The sequence below is a fragment of the Glycine max genome, chromosome 14 (genome assembly GCF_000004515.6).
Source record: "Glycine max cultivar Williams 82 chromosome 14, Glycine_max_v4.0, whole genome shotgun sequence".
Classification (NCBI taxonomy): Eukaryota; Viridiplantae; Streptophyta; class Magnoliopsida; order Fabales; family Fabaceae; genus Glycine; species Glycine max.
Genome location: NC_038250.2, coordinates 19,681,241 through 19,697,847, shown reverse-complemented (window position 1 = coordinate 19,697,847; position 16,607 = coordinate 19,681,241). Strand labels below are relative to the sequence as shown.

At 39.8% G+C, this 16,607-nt stretch overlaps 1 protein-coding gene across 1 annotated transcript; it reads left to right on the top strand.

The window, feature by feature from the left end:
• The first annotated feature begins 236 nt into the window (after positions 1–236).
• Positions 237–3,171, top strand: WRKY31 (WRKY transcription factor 31). Its single transcript, NM_001361364.1, has 3 exons — positions 237–959; positions 2,563–2,688; positions 2,776–3,171. The coding sequence occupies exons 1-3, from the start codon at positions 313–315 to the stop codon at positions 2,951–2,953; spliced, it is 951 nt and encodes a 316-aa protein (NP_001348293.1). The 5' UTR covers positions 237–312; the 3' UTR covers positions 2,954–3,171.
• Positions 3,172–16,607: the final 13,436 nt, after the last annotated feature.

Below are 16,607 nucleotides of genomic sequence, written 5' to 3'. Positions count from 1 at the left end.
TTTATTTTCTTAACTCACACAGTACCTAATCTAGGACAAAAAAATCATAACAACATTATCATGTTTAACAATAATATAAGACTACCTAAATCATGTTTTCCAACTCTTCTTAAATTAATATTATTAAATCACTTTCGTTCAAACCCAAGACACTTTCTCTCTCTTACTAAGTCATCCTTCACTTGCATATATATCTCCCTTCTCTAAACCGTTTCACCCTTCCAACCCCACTTCCCTTTCTTATCTTCTTATGACACTTTGAGAGTTCAAGTTTTCTTTTTCCCCAAACCCAAAGATTTTAGGTTACAGAAAATGGCATTGGAACTCATGGGGTTCCCAAAACTAGACGAACAAAAGGCCATTCAAGAGGCCGCATCAGAAGGCCTCAAAGGCATGGAGCACTTGATCCGAACTCTCTCCCACCAACCCTTTCACTTAAACACCGAACTCACCGATGTTACTGTTTCCAAGTTTAAGAAACTCATTTCGCTCCTAAACCGAACCGGCCATGCCCGATTCAGACGGGCCCCGGTTCAGTACTCATCTCCACCCGCACCTGTTCACAACGCTAACACTTCCACCTCATCAATTCAACTCCCTCCTCCGCCGCAAAACCCTAATATTCCCGCGCCGGTGCAGTTTCCTTCTCCTGCGCCGGTGGCCGTTCACCACGCGCCGGTGACGCTCGATTTCACGAAGCCGCACAACGCGCTTCTGAGCTCCAACGCGAAATCTGTTGAGCTCGAGTTCTCGAAGGAGACCTTCAGCGTTTCATCGAACTCGTCCTTCATGTCCTCCGCGATCACCGGCGATGGCAGCGTCTCCAACGGGAAGATCTTCCTGGCGCCGCCGGCGACCTCCGCCCGAAAACCTCCAGCGTTCAAGAAGCGGTGCCACGAACACCGCGAACACTCCGGCGACGTCTCCGGCAACAGCAAGTGCCACTGCGTTAAGCGAAGGTAAAACCGCGTTTCACCGAATCGTTCGTAACTCAGTTTTTTCTTATTTGAAAGGTGAACATCGTAATACTCTTCAAACTTCAAAGTTGTTGACTGAGTCTTTTAAAAATTAATGAATAAATTAAAAAATGAAATCATTTTCTACCTTTTAAAATTTTTGTTGTTTTTTTCATGAGAACCTTCTAAAATTTTATTTAATACTAATAAAATTTAAACAAAAGTTTAATTAATTTAAGTATACTTAAAAGTCTATTTTTTTAAATTACAAACTATCAAAATAAGTTAATTTATTAACTTTTGTAATAATTATTTAAAAATATGAAAAGTACTCTGATTTTTTTATTAATTGACAGTAGTATATAAAAATTAAAATAGAATAAAAAAATATTAGGATCAAATAAACAATCTTAAAATTCAACCCTTTATGAAAAAAAAATAATAGTTAATTCGTATATAAACACAAGAAATTACTACAAATACAATAAAATATCATTAATTATTTTTTATTAACCATTAAAATTATTTAGATTTTGCTGTAAAATTTATTTTTTTTATTTTATTTTTAATTTAGAAGAAATAAATACAAAATATTAATTATTAGTAATTAATGATGAAAGATAATGTTTGAAAGAGTGAGATGGACGGTGTAAGTGGGGTGAGCGTTGAAGTGTTTTTGAACTATTCACGTGAATGGGTCGCGTGGGTGGGGTAAGGCAGCGTTTGGGAGTCAACGATTTCGGTAGTGGTGCAGTTAAAATGAATTAAATAGGTATACCACGCATGATAGCGACAAAACAGCATAGGGTTCCTTTTCTCTTGTCAAGAAGCGAGTTTTTAGAAATTGCTGAAACAAGACAAGACAGAGAAATTCAAACTTGCCAAACTCAACCCTTCTTTCAATCCCTTGTCGTTTTTTTTTTCCTCCCTTTAGTTATTTGCCTTTGACTGTTGACCTTTTGTTTAATTTATTGCATCCATGTTTAATTCAACTTACAATTATGTAAGCCTAAATATTCTAGACTTTGTTTTTATATAAAGTTAATCAATTGTCGTGGATGTAATTCTAATGTAGATATTTTATTTGTAATTAACAGATAGTATAAAAACTCTTCATAATATATAAACTATTTATTTAATATTGTATTTATTAGTAGTGTAAAATAATTATGGTTGGTTGGGTGATTAAGAAAAAAAGAAATAGAAAAGTTGGTGGTTGATCATTTGCTATGAAGACATGTAACAGATTAACAATTAACATTTATTGATAAAAAAGTGTAAAACAATTTATATTTAGTGAGTTTGTTGAATTTACTAGTAATGATTTTAAAAATATTTTTTATTCTTTTTGTTATAAATATTTATTGTTTTTTTAATGAATATATTTTTTGAAAAATTAAGTAGCTATCTTTTAAATAATGTTTTTCTTTCCATAAATTTGAATCCCATTTCATACATGTTGGTTAATAACTTTTTTATTTTTTTATATACATGTTTAATAACTTTTTTACTGAGTGTGTATGTAAATTTTTTGTGCTAGTTGTGTGTAGAAATTAAATTTATAAAGTAGTTAATATATTAATATACATTTTTTAATTGTGTTCAGGAAAAATAGGGTGAAGAACACAGTGAGAGTGCCGGCGATTAGTTCAAAAATCGCCGATATTCCACCCGACGAGTACTCGTGGAGAAAGTACGGTCAGAAACCGATCAAGGGTTCCCCATACCCAAGGTGAGTGACATTGAATTCTGACCGTTGATTTAGTTGACTTTTTCTCATCAAAGACTCGTTCCCTGACGTTGTTTTTTTTATCATCAGGGGTTACTACAAGTGCAGCACGGTGAGAGGGTGCCCAGCGAGGAAGCACGTGGAGCGCGCACCAGACGATCCGGCGATGCTGATAGTGACGTACGAGGGGGAGCACAGGCACGCCGTTCAGGCCGCGATGCAGGAGAACGCAGCCGGGGTGGTGGGGTTGGTGTTCGAGTCAACGTAGAGAGAAAGAGAGAGAGGGTCCAATAAAAAATTGGAAGTGGAGGACTTTTTCTAAAAATATATTATAATTTTTGGAGAGTGTAGTGGGAACAAAAGCAATAGCTGCTTTGTAAATTTGTTTTTATTTTTTATTGTTATATTTTAGTTGTCATATGACTCACAGAGAGGTGAAAAATGGAATCTCAAGTTGTTTATTTCTATTTATCTCCTTTGCCAAAAGTCTTGATGGTTATGATTATTTATGATTCCGGAGGAGGTGGTATCCAAGGGAGTCACTGGATTGGTGTATTTTTTTTTATTGTCAACGGCTAATAAGTGACCAATCCAAATTGATTAAGAAAGTAGAAATAAAAATATTTTTGTTGAGAGGAAAAAAAATTATGTTTGTCATAAATTTTTTATATTTTCTTATGATTTATATAATAAATTTTGTTTATTTTTTAATTAATTTTTTAAAGAAATGAATTAATAATTTTTTTATTTATAGTGATAAAGTAATGATTATTTTTATTTTTGGTTCTGACTTTTTTTAACATAACAAGTCATTGAAATTAAATGGCATGTTGACAAAGTGTTATAAATGTTATTTAAAGATATAGTATAGATTTATCAATAATTTTGCTCAAGAAGTTATTAATTTTGCTTACTAATTTTAAAAAGGATTAGAATATTACTAATTATTTTTGTTTAAATCTAATGGATGAAATACTATAAAGAGATTTAATGAAATATGAAAGAATATTCAAACAGGAAAAAAAAAAGTTTTGTGTAACTTTTACTTTCGGGCATTACTTTTTCTTTTCACCGTTTTTAATAACAATTTGTACCTTCAAGGTTTCAAACTTTCAATTCCTAGTCGTGGAATTCAAACCAGTAGCAGTAACAATTGTTAAAGTGAGGTCCAAGAGACTATGTATGTTCAATCGTTGGCTTTGAACCTGAATAGTAGTAAATTTATACGAAGTTTTTTTTTTTATCATTCAGAAATATATGAAGTTTTGTCAGTTATATATATATATATATATATATATATATATATATATATATATATATATATATATTACTGTACTATTCTTTATAACTTCATTGAAATTTTTCGATGTTTTTATTGTTCAAAAGTTCATATTTTGTATACTTTTTAAAATAATTTAAATAGGTTTGGTAGTTTAATTCAATTTTTATTAACTATAAAAGTTATAATTAAGTCTCTACAATTTTTACTTATGACATTGAAAGACTTGTAGATGACAGTAAGTATTCTTAACATTTTTTTCTTAAAAAATTAGTAAACTTGTTAAATTATAATAATCTATATATAAATTTATTGAAATCTTAGAAAACTTATTTAACCTTACTTTTATTTATTTAATAATAATTGTATACATTACATGGAAATAATTGTCAAAACTCAAGGTTATAAAAAATTACACATCTTTTTAGGGCATGGGAAGATACCTGCCCCCACCAATTTTTTGGAAACATGTGCATGTGTGCTGACTGTTGAATTCTCACTAGAGACAGCTCAACCAAAACAGTGACGATTTCTTGCTATAGGAAATCATACAAAATCCACCACCAACTATTAAAAAATTTGTTGCTATTTAGTTTTGATATTAACAATGTCAGTACATCGTTGGACTAAAATGTCTTTTATTTAAGGGATGTTTATTTTATGGATAATTATTTTAGTCTAGATAATATTATTTTTGGAAATAAAAAATGAGAATATTATTAATGAATATATTATAAAAATGTGTTTAGTTAATGATTAAAAATGGATGGAAATATTTTTTATATGTCAAAGAATAATTAAAATATGTTTGTTTGATATTTCCCCTAAAAATATATATAATAATTACTAAAATATCATTGTAGTACACTTGATGTATATAGAAATTGTCCCAAAGTACACTTGGCATGATGTAGTTGGTTAGAGCAAAAATTCTAGTAAATTTAGGTGATGTTTGTTCGAACCATTTTCTAAAAAATAGAAAACAATAATAAAAATATGGTTGCTTTAATTTTTGAAATTGTTTACATGGAAAATGCTTTAATAAAGAAGTTTAAAATCGAAAATAACAAATTGTCAGTTTCTAGTGTTCTCAACGAAATAGAAAAATAATGAGTGAAAAATGTGATGACAATGTATGTAATTTTATCGAAGTCTTTTTTCCTATTTTGTACTCGTTCTCCTTCTTGTTCCTTTGTTGCTTCCTTTGTCCTCTCCTTTTGTCTCTTGTCTCTTGCTCTCATTGTTGCTATCACAACACTTCTCCGCCAACGCCCAACACTCCTTCACTGTCGCTACTACCCTTGTTGTTCCATTCTATCAATTCTCTGGATAATCCTAACATTTCATGGTAATCCCAAGCAAAACAATCTTGGTAGCTTTTAATAAGCTCTACCAAATGTTCTCTTTGTCCTTAAGTCAACAAACCACTCACTTTTGTCATCCAAGGTTCCTCACTTGTTCAAAGATTTACTTCCATCATTGGGTCTTGAGCTTCAAATAAAGGCACTTGCCTTCGAATCGGCTGACAATCGTCATCCAAAAGATGGGTAGGATTCCCCTTGAGGTTTTTCAAATCCATATGGTAATCTTTAGCATCCCATATCTCTCATTCCTCGTCAGATAGATTTGAATCGGCTAACTTATTCTCTATATTGAAGACGATCAATCAATCCAACACTAATTCTTTGTCCTGCATCATGGATTAAAACACATTAGGGTCGTGTGTCATACCCTAATTTTGTCCGGGGACCTTTGCTTGATGACATGCGACCTTTCTTGGGTCCTTGTGAGGTGCTTGGCACCCATCATTAGGCAATTTGTGAAATTCCAGGACATGCCGGAAAACCAAAAAAATATTGATGCACAATCCGTAAGTTTCCGTGACACACCGGAAATCAAATGGAAGCATCGTTGCATAATTAAGTGAGATTCCGTAACATTCCGTAAGTCAAAAAGGGGATGATTATGTAATCCGCAAGGTTCCGTAACATTACGGAAAGAAAACAAGTATCGTTACGAAATTCATAAGTTTCCGTAACTTTACGAAAAAAAGAATCACCAAAAAAAGCAGAGGGAGGTGTACTTAGTAAAAATGGGGGTGCAAATAGCACCCAGGCCCACTTGGGCCCTCCAGAATATTCCTCCAGAAGGCTGTTGCTTCTGGAGGAAGCAACCTGGCTCGCCTGGGCGAGCTGGGCGGCAACCACCTCCCCTATTTTGCTATAAATAGGGGAGGAAGTGAAGAAGAAAAGGGTTCAACCCCTTAGGCACTTCTCTCTCTTTCGAATTTGCTTGGAAAAATTGTTTCCGTGAAGAAAATCTAAGCCGAGGCGCTTCCGAAACGTTTCCGTAACGTTTTCCGTGAAGAATTTCGCAAAGGTTTCGACCGTTCTTCGACGTTCTTCATTCGTTCTTCATCGTTCTTCGATCTTCAACGGGTAAGTACCTCGAACCAAACTTTTCGATTCATTCTATGTACCCATGGTGGTCCACATTGTGTTTTGTGTATTTCTATTCTCGTTTCATTTACTTTTTATACCCCCTGTTGACGTGCTTAAGCCATTTTACTTAAGTCATTTCTCGCTTAACTTAAAAATAAAATCAATTTCCACCAAACGTTTGAATTGTATTATCCGTTAACTTCGGTTAAAATAAATTCTGACTGTTCGGTCGTGCCGTAACCACGTTGGAAATCAAAAAAGAGGTAAAAAATAATATAATAATCAAAAAAACATCTTTTAGCAAAATAAAGCGGAAAATCAATCGGACGTTTTCTCTTTGGGATTTCTCATTCTTAATCGAATTGATTAATAACTAAAGTGAAACTAAGGCTAAAATCAACTCGCCTAGTCAAGCTCGTCCACAAAAATAGGCTTTTGAAGTTTGTCATTTCAATTTCTCACTAAGTAAAATGGATCATTTTTAAGGTCCAACGCCTTAAAATGATCACCACTTAAGTAAAAAAGAATCACTTGATAAGAAAGAACTACGTAGGTCTGATTTTCTCATCCCAAATTGAGGAATACGTAGGAGCAAAGGGAAACGCCCTTGTCGACCACAAAAAAGAAAAAATATAAAAAGGGTATAAAGGATATAAGGACATAAAAGGGAACGTAAAAATCAAAGTCATGTTTGCACATTCGATTAAAGGCTGCCGTCCCTTGGGACGGACGTGTGGGGTGCTAATACCTTCCCCGTGCGTAAATACAACTCCCGAACCTTTCACTTAAAAGTTCGTAGATCGCGTCTTTTCCGGTTTTTCCGACATTTTCCTCAAATAAACGTCGGTGGCGACTCCGCGCGTATTCCTTTCGTGGAACACGCATCCCGCGAGTCATGCGTCGCCCTCCCGCCAAAGGGTAGGTTGCAACAGTTGGCGACTCCACTGGGGACTGTTTTTAGAGAGTTAGGCCATTTAATCTTGTGCAATGTTTTATCGTGACTTACCCCTTTGTTAGTTTCCATTCATTATGTTCTTGTGTATATAAACTCTTTATTGCTTTTAGTGCATTTTAAAATGTATGCATGAGGTAAATATTTATTCATTTCATGCACACAAACACCAACACTATTTGCACACACTGTGAGTTTGAAAAAGGGCCCTATACCCGGGTTCATGGGAACATAAGGAGTGGAGGTGAATCTGTGATCATGCTAGGTCTCCGACTTGCTTGATTACAGTGAACCCTCATCTAGAGCTTTTCTCTTTGAAAACTTATTGTTGCTAGTAGTCCCTACTGCTGCAATATGTTCTTCGAAGAGAATGATACCTCTAGAAACCATCAAGAGAGATATGACTACCTTGGGGGTTATCACTAAAAGCCTAGTTAGCTCTCTCCCTTATGGGTCCCTTAAATAGGGGCACGGAGCAAACACGCTGCGTGCCATTTTTCACACTGCCATGCATAAGTATCATATACCTTTTTGCTTATATTTGTTTGTGAATATTGTCGTACTATGTACATCCCCGTGTTGTGCCTTTCGCATATGCATCATGCGTGGGTTTCGTCTTTGATCCCCTCACTTTAGCAAACCGACGGAGGGTCCGTGTCGCCTTCTTAAAAACATACGTTGGGTGCCACGCTGCCCAAACGTTGTATCCAAGAAGGAAACAATTTCTCGGGCTCCCGTATTCGTAAATTGCATCTGTGTCATATGCATTTCTTCATGCATTCATCCATTCCACCCATGATAGATGTTGGAGTTTTGATTCGCACTAGATTTTATTTCACTTTAGTAAAACATGGGATCAAGTCAAAAGCCTTCGCTTAAAAAGAGGTTCTATCAAGTCAAAATCAAGAGCTTAGAGGTCACTAGTTTACGAGAGTTGGGGCAATTAATGGGTCAACTTCAACGACAAGCCTTCCGCAAAGCCTATGGTAAGATTTGGGACCTAGCTAGGGTAGAAGTCTCCATGGAACCGATTGCATCCCTTTCCCAGTATTATGACCAGCCCCTAAGGTGCTTCACATTTGAGGACTTCCAGCTAGTGCCGACTGTGAAAGAGTTTGAAGAAATCCTGGGATGCCCACTGGGAGGAAGGAAGCCATATCTTTTCTCTGGGTTCTATCCCTCCACGACAAGAGTTGCCAAGGTAGTGAAAATCTCAGCACAAGAGTTGGACCGTGTAAAGCAAAACAGGAATGGGGTAGTCGGAGTACCAAGGAAGTGTTTGGAGGAAAGGGCAAAGGCCTTGGAAAATCAAGGCGAATGGGCTTTCTTTTATTGACATCTTGGCACTTTTGATCTTTGGAGTTGTCCTCTTTCCGAATATGGAAGGGTTAGTGGACCTAGCAGCGATTGACGCTTTCCTCGCCTTTCATCATGGCAAGGAAAGCCCGGTCGTCGCCATTTTGGCCATGTATGACACGTTCGACCGGGGATGTGAAAAGAGCAGCGCAAGAATTGTTTGTTGTGCACTGGCTCTCTATGTGTGGCTGGTTTCACACCTTTTTTTTCTCCAAGAAGGTAGGCCCGTCTATCCGCTACAAGGTCACCGCTCGTGCGTCGAAAAAGGAAAGGCGAATTGGGACCAACTCTTGGCTAGCATGGAGGGGCGTCTGTTAATTGGTTCCCTCGCTAGAAGGAAGGAAGAATCAGGATTCTATCTTCATGCGAAGGATGTCCAAATGTTCCCTTGATGGGAACAAGGGGTTGTATTAATTATAATCCCGTCCTCGCCATAAGACAGCTTGGCTACCCCATGAGAGGAGTGCCATCAGACGAAAGCATCACGCCTTTCATCGCACGGGGTTTCAGTGACCACAACGTGAGGGTACTCCAAGGAGTTCGCAAGGCATGGGATGCGGCGTGAAGAAAGGACAGAGAGCTTAGGGGAAGCAGTAATGGGATCATCGGCGGCTATCATAAGTGGCTGAGAGTCCGGACACAAGGATTGGATTGGCTCCCAAATCTAAAGACTGTGAGAGACGATGAGGTTAAAGTTCGGAAGAAAGTGATGAGGTACAAGCCCTAAAGGCAGAGCTTGAAAGAGCCCGGGTAGTCAAAGAGAAGTTCAAGTCCATAGCCATCAAAGTCTGAAGAGAGTATGATGAACTAAGGGACGTCAATATGGCCACCACTGAAGCCTTGGAACGAGAAACCAAGAAGGCCCGAAAGGAAGAACACGACCAAAACAAAGTTTTGAGGGGCTTTATAGGGCAGCAATAGTGAGCTCAAGCTCTGAAGAGGTGAAAGGAATCATCACGGGTCAAAGGCATGATCTTGAAGGACTAGCTAAAGGCTTGCCTTAGGTCGAAAAGAAATTTGTCCTAACAATTAAGCGAGACTGAAGGGAATATGTGGGCCATCATCGATGAGTGCAAAGAGAAGCTAAATCTAGCAGCGACTCACGAGCAAAGGCTAGAGGATGAGTACGCCAAGATATCAGTAGAAAGGGAAGCAAGGGAAAGGGTAATTGATTCATTGCACCAAGAGGCAACAATGTGGATGGACCAATTTGCTCTTACTTTGAACAGGAGTCAAGAACTTCCCCGATTGCTAGCCAAGGCCGAAGCAATGGCGGACACCTACTCCGCCCCCGAAGAGATCCACGAACTTCTCAGCTATTGTCAGCATAGGATAGACTTAATGGCCCATATGATTAGAAACCGCCAGGAATTTTGTATTGTCGCTCAAATCTTGACTAGTTATAAACTTTCTGAATAAAATGAGTTTATCCCGCGTTTTACTCCAAAGATCAGTGCGAATCAAATCACTCCCGCATTTTATCTCTAGCATGCATAAGCATCTCTTCATGGCATCATAATGAACATAACGTTCCTGCATTTGTCCATTATCATATTCCAACATCACATTTTGCATGAGTCATTGCATCATCATGCATGTGCGTTCAACATACTTTTTGTTCTACAAACTGCATACCTTTTGTTTTCATGTTTGCTCGTGCGTGAGCCTTGCATTTTCCTCTACAAAACAAAAAAAAAAACAAAAAAGGGAAGCATGAAAATTCTTGATGCATTCTTGGTTGCATATATTCGGTACCATGAGCCAACCATGTTGGGATCATAAACCCGTTTCACTTAAAAACAAAATGAGTGAACATGGTACCTAATGCATGGTTAACTAAGAAAAGATGTTTCTTCAGGCATCTCAATTTCATAATTACATTCTCCATGCATAGTATGCATATTCCCGAGTCTTTCATCCCTATGAAATGTTGTTGAAGTATTGGCGATCAAAATTGCCATTCCCTGGGTTATGGGGTTGAACCAAGCTCTTGCTTTTACGAAAAGGTTCATCGAGTCAAGTTGAAGTATGGAAGTAACCATCTTGAAAAAAAATTGGGGCAAAAGATCGTGTTACATTGCTGCTTCGTCTACTGCCAAACACATTTAGGGCTGCTGATGTCCTTGTTACTTCCAGTTTCACCTTGACGAAGATGTCATGGACCATGTTGAAAATCTAAATTGATTCAACCCCATATCCAGTGTACAAATTCGTAATACTTCAACTATGCATCATTCGCATACATCCATGTTGTTCATTGGTTGCATTGCTCATTGCATTCTTTCCTTGAAAAATAAAATAAAATAAAATAAAATGAACTTAATCATTGTTATCAAAAAGAAAAGGACACGCTTTACGGCGCCCTTACCGAACTCGTGCTAGAGTTAGAGTAATGGGTGAAGAAAAGGAGGTGCAAGAGAAGATGAAGGCCGACATGGAGGCCATGAAAGAGCAAATGGCCACAATGATGGAGGCCATGATGAGCATGAAGAAGATAATGGAAGCCAATGCGGTTATAGTTGCCGCTACTAGCGCTGTCGCTAAGGTGAACCCGATGCTCCCATCTGGCCTCAAGCAAATGAATCATCCAACCTCAAATATGGTAGGCAAAGATTTGGGAAGTACGGATGACCCCATGATGTGCAAATTCAAAACAAGCACGCCTTCCCGCCATATGGCTTGCCTCCCAAACTATACACCACCCAATGTGGCGTACATTCCCAATGGGGATGTCAATAACTCCACTCCCATACTCATTAAGAGCCAACAACCTCAAATCTGATCATGCACATGTCTCTCGACCCATGGAGGAGACACATGAAATTCCCCACCACGATCTAGCCAACTTCGAGCCTTGCCTCGGATATGCCGCTGAAGGGCAAACAATTGGTGGTATACCCCTGCAAAACACTTTGGAGGGCCCTCAGTATCATCCACAACCACAACCCTCACATTCCATAGCGGTTAAAAACCCTCATAACTATGGCAGGAATGGGAAAGTTGGATCATCTAGAGGAAAGGCTCAAGGCCATTGAAGGAGGTGAAGATTATGCCTTTGCTAACCTAAAGAGTTGTTCCTAGAACCCAATATCATCACCCCTCCTAAGTTCAAAGTGCTGGACTTTGACAAGTACAAGGGGACTACTTGTCCCAAGAACCATCTAAAGATGTATTGTCAGAAGATGGGGGAATACGCAAAAGATGAGGAATTGCTGATACATTCCTTCCAACAAAGTCTTACTGGGGTAGCTGTTACCTGGTACACTAACTTGGAACCTTCCCGAGTCCATTCTTGGAAGGACCTAATGGTTGCCTTTGTTAGGCAGTATCAGTACAATTTTGATATGGTTCCGGATAGGATGCAACTACAGAACATGTGCAAAAAGGGAGACGATAATCGTGACGGTAGACATATTATCTATACTCTACTATGAAAAGATGGTGGGCTACGCACCCTCAAAAGCATTGCGGATTTGGTCTTCGCCAGTGAAAGGATCGATGTGGGTCCGAAAAGAGGCAAATTTGATCATCTTACTAGGACGACTGAGAAAACTGGGGCAAATGAAGAGGGTGAGAAAGAGGGAGAAACCCATGCTGTGACTGCCATTCCTATACGGCCAAGTTTCCCACCAACCCAACAATGTCATTACTCAGCCAATAACAAACCTCCTTCTTACCCACCACCCATTTATCCACAAAGGCCATCCTTAAATCAACCACAAAGCCTGTCTACCGCACTTCCAATGACGAAGGCCACCTTTAGCACAAACCAAAAACACCAACAAAAAGGAATTTTGCAGCAAAAAGCCTGTAGGGTTCACCCCAAATTCTGTTGTCATATGCTAAACTTGATCCCATATCCACTCAATAATTCAATGGTAGCCATAACCCCAACCAAGGTTCCTCAACCTCCATTTTTCTAAGGACACGACTCGAACGCAACGTGTGCTTATCATGGAGGAGCCCCGGGGCATTCCATTGAGCATTGTATGACCCCGAAGCATAAAGTGTGAAGTCTAATTGATACGGGCTGGCTGAAATTTGAGGAGAATCGCTTGTTGAATCCTAACATTGACAAGCAACACCATACATGGGGCAATTCTGGAAGCTGTTGTCATGACTCATCAGGATTTTCAAGTTTATGCCATTATTATAAACCACAGTTACAATGCTGAATGATATGGATAAAATGGACATCCTTGTCTATCTCATCCTCTCACAAACACATCTTTGCTTATTCAACTTCCACCGGAATGTGAGTGTAAGCCATTGGTCTGTTTGCTCAAGCAACCTGCGCTCATGAGTGTTGACTTCCAAGACCGTTCAATCAGAGATTACTCATCTTGCACGTTGGTGGGGTGTCGTAAAACGACGAGTAAAGTAAAAAAATAAAAAATAAAAAAAAGAAAAGAAGATGGGGCATTTGATTGACTGTGTTTTCAAGTAAAAATATAGACGTTCATGTGACTTCATTTTATCATTCTGGAAAGTTTGTCTTCTTAGAGAAGCGAGTTGTCAAGAATAGAATGTTGGACAAATGGCCTCAGTTATCTTAAGAAAGGGGGGGGGGGGGTTGAATTAAGATGCAAAGACTATTCCCCAATTGAACTATCACTCTTTCTTTTTGGATTAACAATGCACCCTTAACATGAATTACTCAAAAGACAATTCAAAATAAACTTCTTTAAAGCAAAAGATAAATAGCAATAAATAAAAGAAGTTTAAAGGAAGAGAGGAATGCAAACTTGATTTATACTGGTTCGGCCACTTCCCGTGCCTACGTCCAGTCCTCAAGCAACCCACTTGAGATTTTCCACTCTCTTTGTAAAACTCCTTTTACAAAGTCTGAACCACACAGGGACAACCCTTCCCTTGTATTCAGGAATCCTCTACAACAAGAGACCCACGGTCTCTTAATCCCTTTTCAGAAATAAGAAGAAGAAATCTCTCTTAAAAGAGATAGATTGTACAATGAAGATCAATCAAAATTCCTTATTGAATATGCAAGTGGTTGACCAAGGAATCTTTTTGAGAGGATAAGACATTTCAGTTCAGAAAAACTCTTAATCTTTTGAGAGGATAAAACTGTTTGGGCAATGAAAACTCTCTTTAAAACATTTGAATGGCCGTTCATAAAACATTTGAATAGATATGTCTCTTGGAAATTATTTTCTGAAAATCCCCTCTGGTAATCAACTACAAGACTTATGTAATCGATTACAGGTTTTAAAAATTTGAATTAAAACATTTTCAACTGCTGGTAATTGATTACCAGAGAGCAAATCTCAAATTGAAATGATAGAATTCTTTGGTCAAACCTTTTGTTTGTTTTCAATTTGGAAACTTCTTCCTAAAGATTCTAAGAGATCAAACTTGATCATATATCTTGACTTTCTTGGATTCTTGTCTTGAATAAAACTTAGAAGCACTTGATCCTTTAGCATCATCAAGACATCAAAACATCTTGCTTCTACATAGGAGTCATTTGACTTAATCCATCAACTGAAAGATCCTTCAACTATTTCTCGTCCTTGGAAAATTCTTTTTGCAAGAATCAACTGCTTCTTTCATTCTTCCTCACTACGAGGTCGTGAAAACAAGACAACACTTGGTACCTCTAAGCCTTACACTGGGGCAACGAAAGGCACCATGCAAAAACCTAAAGCGAACCTAGGAGCAGATTAGAAGTTCTCACCCAATAGGTTCCCTCCTACAAGGTCATGACGAAAGACAACGATTGGTACCTCAAAGCCTTACACTGGGGCAATGAGGGGCACCGTGCATGAGCCTCAAGTGAACATAGGGGCCGATCAAAAGTTCTCACCCATCGATGTTTTTAACAAAAAAAAGGGGGACAAACCCTAGGATTTCAATGGATTGATCAAACATCAAACGACTCCATTGCCGTCACTCCAAAATGGTCAAGTGACTAAATCAAATAGAACACACACTCTGAGGGAGTTCCCGGAGAGATTTGCAAAAAAGATAGGATGAGGTTGCATGAATTATCACCTCTTTCAAAAGGACAGTCAATCTGTGTTTTCCAAAAAAATTAAATCAAAATCAAAATCACAAAATAGGGAAAGAATGTCATGAACATTGTACAACTTTCCATTACATTGCATTGTTTCATATGAAGTCCGCATTTACCAAATTTCACGACAAAGGTTGCATGCATCTGCATCCCTAAAAATCATGTTAACTGCATAGATTTCCTACATCTAATGTCCAAATCTTGTGGATTTGGGATGACCGGCCCTCTCGATGAGTCGATCTCTTGCTTTCTCATAAGGGTGGACCCTTGGGTACTTGTACCTATCACCTTGAGAGGACTACATGTCCTCGCCATCAGAGAACTGCATGTCCTCAACTTCAGAGGGCTACACGCCCTCGCCATCAGAAGACTACACGTCCTCGCCTTGAGAGGGCTACACGCCCTCATCTTGGGTACTAGTTACCCTCACCGTTGAGAGGACTACACGTCCTCGCCTTGAGAGGACTACATGTCCTCGCCATCAGAGGACCTCATGTCCTCGCTTTGAGAGGGCTGCACGCCCTCACCTCCAGAGGACTACATGTCCTCGCCTTGAGAGGGCTACATGCCCTCACCTTGGGTACTAGTTACCCTCACCGTTGAGAGGACTACACGTCCTCGCCTTGAGAGGACTATACGTTCTCACCATCAGAGGGCTGCACGCCCTCACCATCAGAGGACTACACGTCCTCGCCTTGAGAGGGCTACACGCCCTCATCTTGGGTACTAGTTACCCTCACCGTTGAGAGGACTACACGTCCTCGCCTTGAGAGGACTACATGTCCTCGCCATCAGAGGACCTCATGTCCTCGCCTTGAAAGGGCTGCACGCCCTTACCTCCAGAGGACTACATGTCCTCGCCTTGAGAGGGCTACACGCCCTCACCTTGGGTACTAGTTACCCTCACCGTTGAGAGGACTACACGTCCTCGCCTTGAGAGGACTACATGTCCTCGCCATCAGAGGACCTCATGTCCTCGCCTTGAGAGGGCTGCACGCCCTCACCTCCAGAGGACTACATGTCCTTGCCTTGAGAGGGCTACACGCCCTCACCTTGGGTACTAGTTACCCTCACCGTTGAGAGGACTACACGTCCTCGCCTTGAGAGGACTACACGTCCTCACCATCAGAGGGCTGCACGCCCTCACCATCAGAGGACTACACGTCCTCGCCTTGAGAGGGCTACATGCCCTCATCTTGGGTACTAGTTACCCTCACCGTTGAGAGGACTACACGTCCTCGCCTTGAGAGGACTACATGTCCTCGCCATCAGAGGACCTCATGTCCTCGCCTTGAGAGGGCTGCACGCCCTCACCTCCAGAGGACTACATGTCCTCGCCTTGAGAGGGCTACACGCCCTCACCTTGGGTACTAGTTACCCTCACCGTTGAGAGGACTACACGTCCTCACCATCAGAGGGCTGCACGCCCTCACCTCTAGAGGACTACATGTCCTCGCCTTGAGATGGCTACACGCCCTCACCTTGGGTACTAGTTACCCTCACCGTTGAGAGGACTACACGTCCTCGCCTTGAGAGGACTACATGTCCTCACCATCAGAGGGTTGCACGCCCTCACCTCCAGAGGACTACATGTCCTCGCCTTTAGAGGACTACACGTCCTCGCCAACAGAGGGCTGCACGCCCTCACCTTGAGAGGACTACACGTCCTCGCCAACAGAGGGCTGCACACCCTCACCTTGAGAGGACTACACGTCCTTGCCATCAGAGGGCTGGACGCCCTCACCTCCAGAGGACTACACATCCTCGCCTTGAGAGGGCTGCACGCCCTCACCTTTAGAGGGCTACGTGTCCTCATTTTCAGTGTGCTCCACATCCGCACCTTAAGAGAATTTAAGGTCC